Here is a 19103-nt window from a genome sequence, read left to right on the forward strand (position 1 = left end):
CTCTGTCCATGTCCCATATGAATGTCAAGTTCCCACGCCAAATCCGGGGTCTTGGCTAAGATGGATCTAGAAATGGAGGAAAAAAATCCCACAAACTGCGATGTTAATCTTGTTTCCTCCTGCCCATTGTCTCTATGTGGGCTGCAATAAGTAGGAGAGGGGAACATGGAGGGGCCCAGCCCTACTCTTGATCAGATATTTGAGACATGACTCACTTGATTTACTTGCTTCAAGGATTTTTCAAGTTTTATTTACTCCTCTTATTGGCAAGAGGTCTCTTTGTTTTCTTTGAACTTACATTGTGAGCATCTGGCATTGAGCATAGGACTTACAAGACAACAAACTTTCAAGAGCAGAAAAAACATGTGATTTTTGCTGTTTTTCTGCTCATCAGGTTTTCCTGAGTAGGGTGCTCAGCAGTTAGTAGGCATGTTCTACATAAATCACCTGAGCCCTCACATGCCTTTCAATCTGTGTCTATTTTCACTTCAGAAACAATGCTCTGTTTCTTCCCAATGAAAAAAATCATTGTTTCCTTTCTAACAACACAGTTGATCCCAAGAGTTAGGAGACCCGGATTCTAGTCCAGCTTAGCTCTGAACAAACTGTATGACCTTGAGCAAATGACATCGCTTTTGAATCTCAGTTTCTTCATGTCTAAAATCAAGAGGTTGAACTGGACAATCTTTGAATCCATGCCAGCTTTAAAAATTTAGGGAGTCTCATACTTTGTTGGGAAAGGTAAAAAGGCTAAAGGAGAACAGAAGGGAGGCAATGTTGGATGAAAAACTAGGAGGAATTGGAACTTATGAGAACTTGGTATTTGAGTTGACTACTCAAAACTTAGTGTCTAGTTCCAATCAAAGTTCTTTCCTTTCACACATATAAGGGACTCAATCTCTGGGTTCTTCTAACCCTATTTAGAGCATAAGGAGCACTGAATTACTCTAGGGAGAGCAAGGGGAATCCACCTGTTCTTCGAACATTCCTGGGAGCCATCTAGAGAGCACAGTTTATCCCTCTGAGTAGCTTTGATTCCCCTAATATGACTAACCCTGTATTCATAGTGGCCTCTTGTATCCGCCAAGCAGACTTTCGGGAGACTCTTCACTCTGCTTGCCCAGCGTGGCTGTGGACAGTAGTGATAGCTGTCTGTGGTTATGCGAGGTGGCCACTGGGTGGTGGCTCTGAATGATTATGTGTGTGTGTCCTGATGTTGTCATGTGAAGTCGTGTGTACTTCTGTGTGGTAATTGCAGCTTTGCGTGGCTACTAATGCACTCCCGGCCTTGCAGGCTCACAGTGCACAGGGCTGTTCAGCACCACAGTGCTGGGTGGCTCCTCCAGCGCCCCGAATCTTCAGGACTACGCCCGCAGCCAAGGCAAAAAGCTACCACCCGCCAGTCTGAAGCACCGAGATGGTATGTGGGTGGGTTTTGGGGGGCAACACTTTTCTTCATGCGTCCGCCAGCAAAGACACAGCTCAAGAACAATTCATGCTTAAATGGCACTGACACTGGCCTTATGACAAGTTTCCTGCATCAGTTATCGAGGGGAGAAAGAACCAGGACCCCCACCACCCCTCCATTCGCATTCCCTCTCGCCATACGAATACTACTTATTTATGCTCATCCCTTCATAATCTCCCACATACAGCCCTGCCGCATCAGTTTACTCCACCTTTGTATTCTTTCCTGGATTCTGGCCTGTAGGGGTAAGGACCAAAAAGGGCGACCCATAGTCAGGAAGAATGCAGTGGTACCTTGAAAATCTAGGAGGTCAGGGATGGGGAAGTTGTTCAGCCAAGGCAGGAAAAACAATCTGGGAAGAGACTGGGGGAAGGGATGAGAGTTTCTACAAAGGTTTTTATTTCTGAATGACCAAAAAGAGGATGTGGTGGTGAGATTAGGGCTGTTTGTGGGGCTGTATTGTGGTAGAGATGACACACGGATTCCTGAGAGGAGATTATCCAAAGGAAAAGATTGAAATACTGTAGACAGGGACCTACAGGGTGGGGGTGGGAGCAGATTGTTACTAACAGTAAAGAACAGAGTATGTTGTGAACAAATTCCAGAGCAGAGGGTGGGGACCGCGGTGGGTATAATCCCCGTGATGTCTTTTCTCCCCAGAGCTCTTGTTTGTCCCGGCCGTAAAACGATTTTCTGTGTCGTTTGCAAAGCATCCGACTAACGGTACGTTTGCTTCTGACTCAACGTCATTCCTCCTCACCATGTCACCGCCAGACACTTAACTTCCGAGTTCTGACACTGACTTCCCTCTCCCTCCACTGTGTTGACACCCTGCTGTCTCTGAATGAGCCACTCACTAATTGTCCCTTCTGGGGTACATCCCTTGTTGTGACAGACCTTAGCCTCAGCCACAGCCTGGCTGCCCGATCCCTGGGGCAAATCAAGATCTTACTTCTGAGGTCACCTTCATCACCATTGTGTCACTTTTTTTCAGCATTGTCACCAAAACATGAGTTATACCTCTTCCTTTCCCATCACATGACTGCCAGGCTTTGTACAAACATGATAATGGTTTCCCTTCTTAGGAAGAGAGTAGTATTTCCTGTATCATCCCCATTTCTTTTCTCTTTTTTCCCCCAACTCCTCAGCTTATATAATTTTGACCTTCCTATTTTTTTCACCAGTTCTTTTGTTGGAGTGGATGACTAATTTGCTTGTGGAACAATGCTGCAGTTCCCAGTTCCCAAGCCTACCCATAAAGAGCATTAGTCTTGAGCATATCGTGTTCCATCTCTGTATTCCTGTCTCCTGCCATTGTGTGTATTTTGTGTGGCTCTTGTGCTCCTGACATCTGCTTTATGTTACTACTAACCTAGGGCCTGGGCCTTCAAAACAGGAGCCCAGATTGATTTGGGATAAAAGAAAGAGAGGAGTAGGAGGTGGTAGGTTCAGGAAAAAGAATTGTGCCTTGAGGGTTTACACATGGTTTCCATGTAGCCCTAGCCTCTCTGTAGCCCTGTGGCCTCAGAGAAGGGGTGGTAAAGAGTAGAGATATCTACTGGGGATTCTGGGGGAGCTTAGGAATAAATCATATTTCCAGAATACTGAAGAACAGGGTCTGCCCACTCTAAGGTGGGAGAGTTTAGAGATCTGCGTAAACCCCAGACTGAAGGGCTGTGGTCTCATTTGTAGGGTATGGTGAGGAGCCCAGGACTTCCCCTTTGTTTTATCCTTTGTATCCTTAGTTTCTCTCTGTGTTGTATCTTGTCTTCAAGGTAAATCCAATTTTGTTTGATGTGATTTTCTTCTGTTCAAGAGCTAAGACTCTCTGAGGGAGGTGAAATTAGCCTGGCCTCCTGGCTGGAAAAAACCCCAGGTACTGATCACCTGCTCCTTAGCCAGTGGCAGCTGCTGGATTTCAGCCAGTTCAGGGCCTACCTCTCCACGCGGCACTGCGGGGGTCTCCCTAGTCTGACTAGTCTAGACCTTCTCAGTTCACACCCCACCCCCACCCCCTGCTCCCATGTGTGCCTGTGACAGGATCTTCCCATTCCCAGTGGCCTGTGTGGTTAGCCTCAAGCTCTTCTGGCCTTCGTGCCACAGTCATCTCCAGAGTATAACCTCATGCACCAGCCCCCACACTACAGCCTGGGATTTGGACTTGGAGGCTTGTTACTTAGGGAGGATACAGAAGACAGTACTAGGAACTTGGGCCCCTGACCTCAGAGCTAAATCACAACTCTCCTAAGTAATTTGTGAGAAAAGATCCAAATTCCCCAAATAGGTCCTTAAGCCTCTGTATGTATCTCTAGTTTCCTGAAGCCTTGATTAGCAGCTTTACCAATTGAAGAAAAGAAGAATTAATTCTACCAAAAGGAGGAGAGGAAGAAAGACCTGGACAATTACCGTACAGGAGAGTAATTTCAAGATCCCCTCCAATACACTGCATGCATCCTCGGGGCTCTACTGGCCTTTGTTCTTGAACTTGAGCTTGAAGGCTAAAGTGCCTGAGAAACCAGAATCTGCGATCTAGGAGAAATAGACTTGGAGTTCTAATGTCTCTTGCTGGAGATTATCTAGGTTTAATTTGGCCCTCAAGACAATATGAGGGCTCTACCCCATGGCCAAATGTCACTGGACCAACCCAGCAATTACAGAGCGGATGCTCTGTCCGCAATTGCTTGCAGCAGCTTAGTTCACAACAGTGTGCCAACCTACTGTCCATCATCACCATCTCTTTGCCATGACGCGTGGCTTTGAAATAGCAACTGGAGAAACTGGACCTGGCTTTGAGAAGGAGGCCAGGCAATGCTACTTCCTTGCTTTGTTGGGAGAACATCCCTCCACCCATCCCTGCCTGTATTCCTGGTAAGCTGCCGTTACATCCTCTGCCTGCCTCAAGTATGGAAGTATGGCCCCTTACTAAACTGCACGCTGAACTTACCGAGGTGAACTAATATCGTGGGAAAGAGACTGTGGCTCTCCCTCATCCAGAGCGTCAGTGTGCCCGCCAAATCTGCCCAGCTCATTCCCTTTAGGGACCCACACTGTTGTGTGACCACGGAGATAGAAATCTCTTGACATCTGAACTAGGGTCTTTGGGAGCCATAGTCACATGGGTCACCCTGTGGAACCCACCCCTGGTCTGGGAGTTGTGAGCAGTCGTCCTCAGCTCCCTTGATCCTACTTTCTCTAGATACTATCATCAGTTTATAAGACCCTGTACCTTTTCAAAGGCTGTGTATTTGGACAAGAGTGAAGGATGATTAATCAGTATCGGCATTTTCACATGTTGATTCCATTTTTTACATGCTGTTTTAAAGGTCACCTGGTTTCCCGCTCATCTATGTCAGCTGCCTAACCCCAGCCTTGTCTGTGGCTGGCTTAGAATCTTGTCCAGAGGACCCGGTCTGAGTCTTTAGGAGCGTTTTAGCTTCAGGCTTTATCTCGATCACCTATACCATTCTTGACCCTCTTCTCCCAGTGACTTTGAATCTTTTCATCTCTATCCCAACGTTGTAAATACATTCATCTGAGAAGCGAGCCCTAACTAGGGTTTGTCCAAGAACGATCAGGGACACTGGAGTTCCCAGCTACAGAAGGGCCAGCTCACTCGGTCCAGAAAGATGTGACTACAGTCTGTAAGCACTGACTGAATTCTGCACAACGAGAAGTGGGGGCGGGGCTGCTGCACGATGGGGTCTCACTTGCCCGTTCTTTTAGCCTCACTTCTTTCAGACTTCTCTTAGCATGATGCCAGTCCTCTTCCCCCCTGCGAGGGCTGCCCCGTGGCTCTGACCATGGCTCTGATGTCTCTGCTTCCCTCTTAGCTCACCTTGGAGCTGAATGGCCCCGCCTCCCAGAAATGCTTCTGTCATCCAGCGCCCCGCCTCACTGTCTCTCCCTCTTCTCTCTCTTTATCTCCGTGCTTCCTGCCGTGGTCCCCCAACCCCTCCAGAGCTGCTGGATGACCAGCACCCTGTGGTCCGGTTGCTGCGCAGTTTTTCCTCTGACTGCACAGGGGGCCAGCCAGTGTCCTTGGATGCCACGCTGGCGCATCACCTGCACCAGTGCTCCTACCACCTGCGCCTCTTCCGGAACTGGCTGCGCTCAGGCCAGGATGACCCCGAGTGCCTCTACGGTACCCCCTGCCACCAAGCGGGCTGCTGCCACTGCCCTGGCTGGGACTGACTGCTTTGCTTCTTGCACTTCTGGCAGGAGTGCCCACCTGCTCCTTTCTCCTCTCTGCCCTGAGGTTATGTGACTTGCATTCAGTTGCTTGGATGGGATTGGGGCCAGGCTGCCTGGTGGCTGTAGTGCTGGCTGCTCATCCTCTTCCCACTCTCCTTCCTCACTGCCTCCTAATGTTACCTATTCCCGGTGCTATTCGGTACAGGAGCAGTCTCTTGCCCTGGAATCTATTCTTATCTCTGTGACCACCATCTTCAAATCCAGATGTTTCTCTAGCTGCCCTGAGCAGGTGGGGACTGCACCTCTCCTGCCCTCCCACTAATGGAGGCACAGAGGTCTCAGTTGCATCCTTGAAGTGACCAAGGGCCAAAGGTAGGAGATGGTCAGGTATAATCCTTTTGAGTTATGTAGGTTTTAATCACTGTCAGACTCTAGGCTATGTCTTGCATAAATGTTGCTGTCCTGCCTATCTTTAGTCCCTCTAAAGAGCTATAAAGGAAGCATAGGAAGGATGAGGGACTGAAAAAGTGGTTGAGATGTATGCTTCTTGATTCTCTAACGGGGACATTTTTTCCCATCAGGAGGCCCTGAGATTAGAGTTGGTTTGCCCTTCACCCTACAATGTAGATCTACATTGGAATTGTTGGGTTCAGAGCAGAGAATCAGTATTTATTCTTTTTTCTAGGGGGTTTGCCTCATTTACCTGAAGGAATAGAGAAATCCTAGCAAGTCTGGGGTCTGCAGTGAGAGCAGAGGAAAGAAGCTTTGATGTGATGGAAATAACCAAGAAAGAACTTCCATCCCCCAACCTGTTCATGCATGTGGTTTTCCTGAGCTGAGCTTCACGTGTATTGCATGCCCTCCAGCTTCCAAATATCCTAGCCTTTCTACCCACATCCTAAATTTGCATGAACCCCTCCTCAGATCCCAAACCCTCCTCTTTAATCTGGTTCTCTAGTATGTGATCCCTGAAATCTGCTGTTTCTTCCCAGCTCCATGGCTCCCTACCTCTCATTTAGACTTACAATTGCACCCCTTCCCTCTGGACCTTTGTTCTATTCCCCATCCACATCCCCCTCCGCCCCCGAAAGTATAAGAAGAGTATGGGTGCTTACCTTATTGGGATTGTGTTGATTTTTCCATGGGACATTACAGGCTTTCCATAGGTAGGGTGAGAGGTGATTTCACTCACCCAGGGGCCTTAGTTGGGAAATTTTTAGGAAATCTGGAGATGACAGAAATAGACTCCTGTAGGGGCTCTAGAATTCCCTCTCCCAAGAATCTTGGATATCCCACACTCCAAAAACCACAGACACTCCTGATGGTTCTCAGGGACTCTCCATGCTTCCTTGGCCAGTCGGAGTATATCCAGCAGGAATAACACTGACTTTGCCCATCTCTTTCCTAACAGGATTTGAAGGGTGCTCCATGGTGCCTACTATATACCCCCTGGAAACACTGCATAATGCCCTTTCCTTGCGTCAAGTGAGTGAATTCTTAAGTAGAGTCTGCCAGCGCCACACTGAGGCCCAAGCACAGGCATCTGCAGGTACAGATAATCCTCTTATCTTGTACCACTACCTCTGCCCCCACACCCATTCTCCCCAGAGCTTGAGTGGTAAGTTAAAAAGATAGGCACTCCAAAAAAGTAGACTTGAAAAAATGTTTAATTGCATAGGTCAACTCAAAAGCATAGAACTATCACTCCTTCCAAAGTTAATTTATAAATTTAATGTGATCTCAATAAAAATACTACTGTTTTTCTAAAGTCAGACAAACTGACTGTGACGTGCTCATAAAACAAACAAATAAGAATAGCCAAGGAAATCTTGAAAAGAAGAGCAATGATGGCATGTTGGCCCTACTTATTTTAAAACATTTTATAAAACTTCTATAGTGAAAACAGCATAGTGTTGGTACATGAATGGACAGAGACCAAGCAAACAAAACAGTAAATCCAGAAATAGCTGAAGTTAGCATTTCAAAATACTAGGGGAAATAATAGAATTTAAGAAATGGAGTTGGGACAATTGAATAGTCATTTGACAAAAATTAAAACTGAATCCATACTCCATGTTATATACTAGGATAAACTCCATAGGGATCAGAGATCTGCAAGTAAAAATTAAACCATGCAAACTTCTCTGTTGGTTCGGTGGTTAAGAATCCTCCTGCCAATGCAGGGGACACAGGTTCAATCCTTGGTCTGGGAAGATCCCAAGTGTCTTGGGGCAACTAAGCCCATGGGCCACAACTACTGAGCCCACACACTCTAGAGCCTGTGCTCTGCAACAAGAGAAGCCACTGCAATGGGAAGCCCATGCACTGCAACTAGAGTATAACCCCTGCTCACTGCAACTAGAGAAAGCTTGCATGTAGCAATGAAGACCCACCACAGCCAAAAATAATAAGTAAATAAAAATGGGGAAAAAAAAGGAAGTGAAAAGACAGCCTATAGAAAGGGAGAAAATATTTGCAAATCATATATCTGATAAAGATCCAGAATATAACACACTTCAACAACAAAAAGACAAGCAGAGACTTCCCTGGTGGCACAGTAGATAAGAATCTAGCTGCCAAAGTAGGGGACACAGGTTCAGTCCTTGGTCCGGGAAGATTCCACGTGCTGCGGAGCAATGAAGCCCATGCACCGCAGCTACTGAACCCATGCTCTAGAGCCCATGCTCCACAACCAGAGAAGTCACCACAATGAGAAGCCTGCATACCTCGATGGAGGATAACCCCAACTCACCGCAACTAGAGGAAAGCCTGTGCAGCAACAAAGACCCAACACAGCCAAAAATTAGTTAATTAAAAAGAAAAACAACCCATCTTAAAAGTGAGGAAAGGACTTGAGTAGACACTTCTTCAGAGAAGATATACAAATAGCCAAGAAACACATGAAATACTGCTCACCCTCAGTAATCATTAGGGATATACAGATCAAAGTCACACCCACTAGGATGGCTATAATTTTAAAAAGGAGAGAAATAGAGAAAAAGCAAGCAGAAAATAAGTTTTGGTAATGGCATGAACAAATTAGAATTTTTGTACATTGCTGGTGAAAATGTAAAAGGGTGCAGCCTCTGTGGAAAACAGTTTCACAGTTCCTCAAAAACCTAAATATAGAATTACTGTTTGACTCAGAAGTTCTCCTCCCACATTCAAAAGAACTGAAAACAGGTACTGTAACAAACGTTTACACACAAAGGTTCATGGTGACACTATTCATAATAGTCAAAAGGTGGAAACAACTGAAGTGTACATGAATGGGTAAACAAAATGTGGTATATGCCTATCATCTCATAGCACTGAACTATAAAAGGAGTGAAGTACTGATACATGTTGCCATATGGATTAACCTCAAAAACATGCCAACTGAAGGAAACCAGACAGAAAAAGTCACATGTTGTGTGATTCCATTTATTTGAAAGATGCAGAACAGAGACAGAGAGCCAATTGGTGGTTTCCAGGGATTGAAGGTAGGGTAGAACGGGGAGTGACTTCTTAATAGATACGGGTTTTCTTTTCTTTTGTGGGGTGGGGGCTGTGATGAAAATGTTTTGGAACGAGATAGAGGTAGCAATTGCACATTGTAGATGTGCTAAAGGCCACAGAATTATATACTTTAAGATGTTACCTTTATGTTATGTGGCCTTCACTTCAATAAAAATAAATAAATCATGCAAGTACTAAAAGTAAGCAGGAGTGATGGTGGTATATTCCTTTATCACTGGAAAATAAGGAGAGCTTAATTCTGACTCAAAATTTGGAAACAATAGGAAAAGACTGATGTCATATAAACTTATGATGTTTAAGTCATATAAACATTTTTTTAAATGTTGCAAGCCAGTAGCAGCATCATAAGCAAAATTTTTTTTCTGCAATTTATATCACGTTCAGGCTTAATCATCCTAAAATACAGAGAACTCTTACATGTTAGAAGGAAAAGACCAAACGTGTGATTTTTTTAAAGGACAGTTTACAAAGAAGGAGATGCAAGTGGCCATTACATTTATGAAATAATGCTTAACCTCGGTCATAAGAAATGTGCAAACTAAAACTACACTGAGATATCATATCTCACCTATTAATTTGGAAAAAAAATCCGAAAGTTTAATGACACATTCTCTTGACAAGTCTGTCACAAGAGAGGCAGTTCCATACATTGTTGCTGGGAGTGCAAAATGGTGCAACCCCTGTGAAGGTAGATTTTGTAACATCTCAGAGAATCACAGATACAGTTACTTCCTTTTCTAATAATACAATTTTTGGAATTTATTCTGAAGGTATTGTTCACAAAGTTGAAATAACATTTGTATAGAGTTATTGGGACATTATTTACACTGTTTATTATTATTTTTGGAAACAACCCAAAGGTTCTTCAGTACAAGAATGGTTGAAAAAACAGTGGCATGACCACTCAAATGAGTGTTGTGCCTCTGTTAAAACTAGTGAGGAAGGTGTGTTTTTTGGGGGGGTATATGTGTCTTGATATGAAGTAATCTCCGGGATATATTGTTAACTTAAAAAAAAAGGTGTAGAAGAGTGTTGATAGTACATTACCTGTTCTATAAGGAGGGGAAATAAAGGGTAAATATACATATATGCCGTCTATGGGGTTGCACAGAGTCTGACACGACTGAAGCGACTTAGCAGCAGCAGCAGCATACATATATGCAAAAAGAAATTCTAAAAGTAAATACCAGAAACTAATAGAAATGTTTACCGCTGGAGAGCAACAGAAATGGAGCTGAAGGCATGAAGAAAAAGCAACTTCCTCTGATTATGCCTTTTTATAAACCTTTGACTTATGAACCTGTAAATGATTTTCAGAATGTAAGACTAAATCAAAAGAAGCAAATCCTAAAATTGAAAAAGAAAAAAAAGGAAAGAAATTATCCTAACTGTATATCAAAATAGTAATATAATCACATAGGGAAAATCATTTTTCAAATAAGTTTGAAGTACTGTGCTTTGACTATAAATCCTTTAGTGGAAAAAAAATGAGGATTATAAAATAATTATAATCCTCATCCAGTGTTTTGTTAATAGTGAGGTTGATACTATTATGTAACATATGTCATATGCACACACACACATATAATAGAGTAATGCAAATAAGTAATTATGTTCCTATTAGGAATAAGAATTTTCAAAGTAAGATAACTAAGATACAAGTAAAAATTCAAAAATATTTTTTAAGTACTGTAATATTAAATTTGAATTGATAATATCAATATAAATTCTGTTTTTTAATGCTTTTTATAACTTAATGCATTACAAACAGTATCAGTGAGCTCCCTTAGCACCTAGATTTTGGTTTCCACATATCATCCCCCACTAAAAGCAACCAGGATTCCGTGGTGGTATTCTTGGTCTAGGTCCATGTTTTTTAACTTTTTTTTTTTTAATCACATCCTATCCTATAGAGTATTTTTAGACTTTTTCCCTCCAATCACTCCCCACCACATGAAATTTTAATACTGCAGATTACTTTATATCTGTTAATGTAATGTCACCATTTGAGGGATCACAAACCAATGAAATATCTTAAGTTTTTTCACTTTCACCAAGAACCAGTTTTATTGAGGATGCATTATCTAGGGCACGGAAAGCTCAAGGTGATCCTGAGGCAAGCTGTAACAAAAATAAGGAAGCACTCAAGCCTGAAGAGGCTCCCACTGACCAGAACTGCATTATTTTAGCATTAAAAAGAATAATTTACCGTAATCGATTAAAGTACACTAAACATGTGAACATCCACAAGCTCATCATAATGAATCTTACAAGAAAGAGAACAAAAATAATAATCATCTGCCACTATTGGTGAATACTTTTTACCAACTCTTTCTTCTGAAAACTAACTAGAGGGAAATAAACCCTTATCCTACCTGTTCAATAAGAACTGCAGTTTTAATGTAATCAAATGGCCCCAGTTGAAGAGAGAAAGTTCTTCTTTACAGAAAATATGCCAGCTAATAGAGTTAGGAAATCACCACTTGACACTCCTAATAAAATAATTAAGGATCATCAGTGGATACTAACACAAAGAAATATCTATCAGGTTCCACAGTACCAAAGGATCATCTATAATCAGAAGGGGAAACCTTTTCAATGGTGAGATCTTGTGAGCCCTACTTGAACCTCATTAGTAAACTTAGCCTCCCAGTGGCAAAGAATCCACCTACCGATTTCAGGAGATACAGGAGACGCTGTTTTGACTCCTGGTTTGGGGAGATCCCCTGGAGTAGGAAATGGCAACCCACTCCAGTATTCTTGCCTTGGAGAGCCCCATGGACAGAGGAGCCTGGCAGGCTACAGTCCATGGGGTTGCAAAGAGTTGGACATGACTGAGCATGCGTGCACGCAAACTTGGTTGTAACTTAGTGGGATAATGAGACATTATGTGCCTCCAATGTGATGGACATATTCAAGAATATTCTTTAAGTATTCTTGCCAAGGGGCTTCCCTGGTGGCTCAGAAGGTAAAGAATCTGCCTGCAATGTCAGAGTACCAATCTTCAAAGTCGACAAATAATAAATACTGGGGAGAGTGTGGAGAGAAGGGAGCCCTCCTTCACTGTTGGTAGAAATGCAAATTGGTGCAGCCACTGTGGAGAACAGTATGGAGGCTCCTTAAGAAACTAGGACTAAAACTACTATATGATCCAGAAATCCCACTTTGGGGTATATATCCAGAGAAAACCATAATTTGAAAAGATACACGCACCCCAGGATTCATAGCAGCACTATTTGCAGTAGCCAAGATATGGAAGCAACTAAATGTTCATCAGATAAATGGATGAAGATGATGTGGTGTGCATATATATATATATATGAATATTACTCAGCCATAAAAACGATAAATAATGCCATTTGCAGCAACCTGGATGGACCTAGAGATTATTGTACTAAGTGAAATAAGTCAAAGATAAATATCATATGATATCACTTATATGTGGAATCTAAAGTATGATACAGATGAACTTACTTACAAAACAGAGATAGACTCATAGATGTAGAAAACAAACTTATGGTTACCAAAGAAAAAAGGGAGAAGAGGGATAAATTAGAAATTTGGTATTACCGTATACACACTACAATCTATGAAGTAGATAACCAACAGGGACCTACTGTATAGCACAGGGAATTATATTCAATATCTTATAATATTGAATTACAGTACATCCACAATGGAAGTGCAAATATCCACTTCCACTTCCAGTCGAAACAAATCTGAAAAAGAACATATGTTTATATTCTGATAACTGAATCACTTTGCTGTATACCTTTGTTGTATACAACATTATAAGTGAACTATGCTTCAATTTTTAAAAAACTATCAAAACCTAAAAATACATTTAAAATGTTAGCATTCATTTCTATACTACAGAAAAGAAAAACACTTGAATCATTGAATCCAGCCTTTTATATCTGACTTCCAGTTTATAGGGATAGTGAAACAAGTTAAATGATTCTATGAGGAAGCAATCAGACAAATCCAGAGAGTGGAATGTGACATTCTATGAGACAGCTGGCCTGTTCTTTTCAAAAAGTCACTATGAAAAAAATAAATATGGGGAAGCTGTATTCTAGATTGAAAGAGGCTTTGAAGACATAATAAAATGGAAGGCATGGTTCATGTTTGGATCTTACTATGAAAGACATTTTGGGAACAATTGGGAGAAATTTGAATATGGATTGGGTATTTAGATGATATTAGGGTATTTTTTAAGTTTATCTGGTGTATGGCTATATAGGAAAAATGTCTTATACTTTAGAAATGAATATTGAAGTATTTAGAGGTGAAATGTTTCATAATGTTTGTCATTTATTTTAGAAAACTTGAGCATGAAGAAATAGATGAAACAAATATGGCAAAATGTTAACATGTTAAATAAAGAAGATAAATATATAGGTATTGGCTGTACTAGTCTTTCAAGTATTTTTTTTAAATATATTTGAAAATATTCATAACATGCAGTTTAAAATATTAAAAATGGTTTGTATGAAGGGTCCCTAGGACATGCTACTTCTCAGCCTGAGGAAGTGTAAGTCGGATTTGACTTATATTTAGAACCTGTGGCTGTTGAATTCTTCTTCATGGGCTTTTTTTTTCCTTCCCTCTCTCTCCCTCACCTGTCCAGCCCTCTTTGACTCTATGCACAGCAACCAAGCCTCTGACAGCCCGTTTTCTCCACCTCGCACTCTTCATTCACCTACCCTACAACTCCAGCAGCGCTCTGAAAAGCCCCCTTGGTGTAAGTAATTCTCTTGGAACTGCCTAGGCAAGGCCGAGAGGGTATGGGGGGAGTGGAGGGATTGGAGAGACTCATCCCAGGAGGGAAACAGAGATGAGGGCTGAAAGACCAGGATAACCAGGCAAGAAGACAGTCACACTTGCTGCTTCCAAGATGAAAGGTATATCTGTTTCCTCTCTCTCGTCCATCACCTCTGTCCTCCACATCCCCTCTATCTTACTGGGAAGAAAGTGAAAGTGTTAGTTGCTCAGTCATGTCTGACTCTTTGCAACCTATGGACTGTAGCCTGCCAGGCTCCTCTGCCTGTGGAATTCTCCAGTGAAGAATACTGGGGTGGGTAGCCATTTCCCTTCTCCAGGAGATCTTCCCAACCCAGGAGTTGAACCCAGGTCTCGTGCATTGCAGGTGGATTGTTTATCTCACTGGAGGGGCTCCTAAATGATAGTGGCCGAGGAGGTCCTTTGGGGAAGAAAAGATGAAGGCTGCGTTCTCCTTGGATCCCTATTTGGTTGTCCACAGCCTTCTCAAGTAAAAGTGACTTGGGAGGGACCCTGGATATATAGAAAAGCTGGGAGAAAGAAACTAGAATCAGCTGCTACTTTCTACATGTCCCTCCTTTCCAGTTGTCTGTTCTCATTTGTTAGTTCAAGTTCAGGTGCTGCTTTTCCCCATCTCTTCTTTATAATCTCAGCCTATCACTATTTATCCTTGGCAACAGGGTGAACAGTGGAACCACAAGGAATTCTTAGGGTAATTGTAGGTAGGGAGAGAGACCAGTGATGATCTCTGGGGGATTAGGGGCAGAGACACTGGCAGTGGAAGAATCCTCCAGGGACTATCTAAAATCAAACATGGCTTTTATTATTTTACTTGGATAGAACTGAAGCAAAGATTCATATTTTAGCATTGGGGTAAACTTGTAGAATTTTACACTTCTGACACCCTTTATGCAGAAGATGCTTTCCTTCCTGACACCAAGAATTTTTCCCCTGAATTTCAGATTATTCTACACTCACCTTGCCATTGAGCCTTTTTCTCTGTCTAGTAGTGTTTATAGGTTTTGTGCCCTAGAAATCTTACCTTTCTTCAACTTCTGTTTTCTGTCCAAATTCTTTGATTTGTCTGAATCAAACTACTAGCTGAATATTAAGGCTACTACTTCATCAACTTTGGGTGAACTCAGCTTACATCTTTTTTCTTTTTTTAAAATCTCAGTATCAGATGTGTAGTTCACTTATAAACATTTTCTTTGGGGTCTGTCTGCCCTAAATAGGCCTTGTTGACCCCAAACCACCTTCCTTTTTCTGCTTGAAGCATACCTCTTATGATCCTTTACGGAAAAGAGATAGCTGGCATTCCTTAAACTCAATGACTAATGAATCATTGAGTTTTCAGACTCAGGCTTACCAACTCTCCCAGTTCTCCTGATGACAATATATTCAGGCATCCTTTATTTCCAAAATCTATCATTATTGATATTAGAGTGGTTTAAATATAAAGCTACAGTACCATCAATAAATATAATATTTACAAAGGGAAAGGTAAATTAGTTCCCTGTAAGGATCAATGAAGAAGTAGAGGTTGGGGTAGGAGTTGTTCCACAGTGTAATTAAAGACTTAAGTCTTTCATTTTACTACTGTCAGAATCTAGGAAATTTGTTTTTATATTTTACATGTATATAATATCCATAAACCTGGAACACTGTGTGTCCCAAAACTTAGAGGGTCCTAACCCTGGATCTATGGATGGATTTCAGGGTAAAGTCTACCAACTCTAGGAATTATATGTAAACATTAGTGAGGATATTCATATGCACATTTTTCTGGGAAGATAGTCCATGACTTTCATTAGAATTTCAAAGGGGTCAGTGACCTCCAGAAAGGTTAATTAAGAACTGCTGCTGTTCTGTGGCAGTCTTCCATCTTTGAGTAAATCACTTTCCTTCCTACTGCTCTGATTCACAAAGTTTTTCTACATTTTCCTGCTTACTTGTTCCTTGGGTAGTAAACAATGATTATATCTGCCCCAGAAATAAACTTTAAAGAAATAATTCTTAACAAAAGATGTATGTCAGATTTAACTGGGAGTGTTTTAACATCCCACACCTTTACTCTAAATCTACAGAATTAGGATTTCTGAAGATAGAACCTGGAAATATGTATTTTTAAAAAAATTTCCCATAATTTTGGTATGTAACCCTAGTTATGAACCACTGATATGAAGTGTTCATGTGCTTCCAAAGTAAGAATGAGGGACCATGGGAATTTGGAGTTGGAATGGGTGTACATTTATGAAAGAACTGGATGAAGTGGGCCTCAGTACTCACTCTGAAATCTTAGATGACCCTTAGTGTTACTCCAGTAGTACACACTAGGCCATAGCAACAGTTCCTGGGCTAGGTTGACTTAGGAGTCTCTGCATAACTTAGGAAGAATTCAGACCCTCATTCCCCAAGACATGAGTAATAAAGATCCTCTGTTCTGGAAATTGAGCTACAGACACAGAGTAGAGCCTGTGCTTTCAGCTTATCTGACTTGGTCTCCCGGCTTTGCTTTGCAGACAGCAGTGGCCCTTCCAGCACTGTGTCCAGTGCTGGTCCGTCTTCCCCTACTGCAGTGGATGGTAACTGCGCTTTTGGCTTCAGTGATCAGCCCTCCCTAAGCTCACACATGACTGAAGAATACCAAGGCCTCGGGCTGCTCCAGGAGGCCCCTGGGAGTGGCACAGGAGAGCCCCCTTTAGAAGGGCAGCAAGAGCCTTTTGAACAAAACCAGTCTCCACAGGATCCACCTGTGGAAACCAACCAACCATGCCAGGAGGTTGCTGAGGAAGTCAGCCAGCCATGTCAGGAGGTCCCTGACAGCAGCCAGCCATGCCAGGACATCCCTGAAGAGGTCAGCCAGCCATGCCAGCAGGTCTCTGACATCCACCAGCCATGCGAGGAGAACCACGACGATGTTAACCAGACATGCCAGGGGGTCCCTCAGATCAGCCAACCATGCCAGGATGCCAGCCAGCTGTACCAGAAAGTCTCCAAGGAAGCTTGCCAACTTTGCCAGGAGAACTCTGAGGAGGTCAACCAGCCATGCCAGGGGGTCCCTGTAGAGATTGGCAGGCTGGTCCAGGGGTTCCCTGTAGGGGTTGGTGGTCTGGCCCAGGAAATCCTTGGGGAAGTTGGCAAGCCCACTCAAGAGATCCCTGAGGATCTCAGCCAATCATGCCAGGAATTCTCTGTGGACATTGGCAGGCTAGCCCAAGAGGCTTCTGCAATCAATTTGTTGTCTTGGGACACCCCTGAGGTTGATAACCCGCCCCTAGAGTTCCCTGGGGAGGGTGCTCTGCAGGCCCAGGAGGTCTCAGAGTGGGTGAATCAGCAGCAGTCCTATGTGGTCCCTGAGCTGATTGGCCAGCTGTCTGGAGAGGAAGTTCCCCAAGTCCAGTATCCACCTGGCAATGCAAGCCCTCAGAGCCAGTCTCTAGCCCCTGACCAGAACGCCCCCCTTCCACCAGCAACATGTGATTCATCATTTTCTCATTAGCGGTGTTACACTATACCAGCCATCTGAGCTAGCAACTTGTTCTGTTGCCTAACTCACCTGCCAGCATTAAGGCCTTGAATCTCACCAGAGATGTCTGAGGAAGCAGTCCTCTTGGCATTGAAGCACATCTGTGCCAGGGCTGGGCTTGGGGAGGAGCCAATTTCATGTACAAAGCAGCCATTGACTTCTCACCCAGCCATCAGACTTGAATACGATTTCCTTCAAGGGTTAGACGGGTCTATCATTACCTAACAGTCTCTGATCATCCCAGGAAATCCAAGACTGGTAAAGGAAATACCACTTAACTGCTGAAGATACCATCTACGGGTGCAAAAGGGACTCCAAGGTCTCCACTTTTCTGGGAAGTATTCACAACTTTTCAAGGTACCCTTAGACCATATGTGCATTTGGGGGACACTTGTCTTTGTTAGCATCCTCAGGTGGGCCCAGGATGGCTGTCTGAAACGTCTGGGAAAAAGAGCTCTTTTCCCCAGCAAACATCCATCATGACCACTAATTTTTAGATTGGGCTTATGGGTGTTTCCTTATCATCCCCAAGCGCCCTCTCGGCCCTAGTCCTGTTCCTCTGGGCAGTAGCTCTAGGGAAAAACAGGTTATTAGATTGCTGTGAAAATTTCAGAGTAACCTACTTAAAATGCTGTGGGATTCTTGGCTAATCTGTAAAGCTGGGCCTCGTTTTGTGGAGAGGCTGTATGGCTTAGGAGATGTTGTAGTAGAGAAAATCAGGTTCTATTTTAAGCAATCAGCAGAGATCAATATTGTACAGACATGAGCAAAGATTATATATATATATATATATTTCTGTAGTCACGCCAGGGACAGACTGGCCAAAGACCAAATACTCCAGGGTCCCCAAGAGATTTGTCCTTATATCATTATGTCTTTAGGGCCAGGTGTGATTATGAAGCTTTTCCCAAAGACCTGGGGTTGGGAATGGAGATGAGTAGGAGAGGTTAGAGGGGAGGGCTGGAACATTATGAGTGCTCAATAAATAAAAAATAATAAGAATCATAGTGGTGGTAATGATGTCCTTGTGAATTCAAGAATGATTATGAATATAGATCAAGCATGTCTGTTGATTGAATTAATCTGAACCAGTCAGAAGCCATTGTGGTTGAGCAGGAATGGGCTATAAAAATATGGAGATCAGGCATCCCAGGAAGTCCTTATGGCTGCCAGCCCACCATCCCAAAATTTCTTAAATAAGTTGTGTTACCAGGAAGAGAGGTTCTATCTCTGTGAAGCACCGAAGGTACAATGCCTTCTCACCAGATTGTTGGAATCATTCTCGTTTTAACTCTGATGCTTGGGAGTATCAGGAGTTGATCAGGTTATGCTCTTTATTTACCCCCTTGACGTCCTTACACTGGGAGAGCCGGGAACACCAGGAAGGCTGGAATATCCCTCTCCCCATGTATTCACACTTATAACGTGGCCTCTCCTGACATACCCAGGACTATAAAGGGTTTCACTTCAGGGGAAAATCCAACAGTTTACTTGCTGGAAATCCTGACTGCACAGGTGAAAGCTGTTTACAATCTCGATAGGCTCTGGATCTCATAGAGCCCTCTCAACTCCTTGCCTCTTTGATGTTCTCCTGTGCAAGGTTCTCGGGCTTCC

At 43.0% G+C, this 19103-nt stretch overlaps 1 protein-coding gene across 19 annotated transcripts in view; it reads left to right on the forward strand.

Annotated features, from left to right (window-relative positions):
- Positions 1–18494, forward strand: part of PPIP5K1 (diphosphoinositol pentakisphosphate kinase 1) — a 41429-nt gene extending 22935 nt beyond the window's left edge. For 6 of the 19 annotated variants that reach the window (XM_081548337.1, XM_081548354.1, XM_081548346.1 and 3 more), the window contains 4 exons: positions 1295–1420; positions 7071–7208; positions 13809–13922; positions 16483–18494. In XM_081548337.1, the coding sequence (XP_081404463.1) occupies positions 1295–1420; positions 7071–7208; positions 13809–13922; positions 16483–17462 (1358 nt within the window). In that variant the 3' untranslated portion in view covers positions 17463–18494. Of the gene's footprint in view, positions 1–1294; positions 1421–2128; positions 2192–5426; positions 5610–7070; positions 7209–13808; positions 13923–16482 lie in introns of all 19 variants that reach the window. The other 13 variants (XM_081548340.1, XM_081548343.1, XM_081548341.1 and 10 more) reach the window with 6 other exon arrangements.
- The last annotated feature ends 609 nt before the right edge of the window (positions 18495–19103 follow it).

This window comes from Giraffa tippelskirchi, chromosome 12, assembly GCF_054371585.1.
Source record: "Giraffa tippelskirchi isolate mGirTip1 chromosome 12, T2T-mGirTip1v1.2.pri, whole genome shotgun sequence".
Classification (NCBI taxonomy): Eukaryota; Metazoa; Chordata; class Mammalia; order Artiodactyla; family Giraffidae; genus Giraffa; species Giraffa tippelskirchi.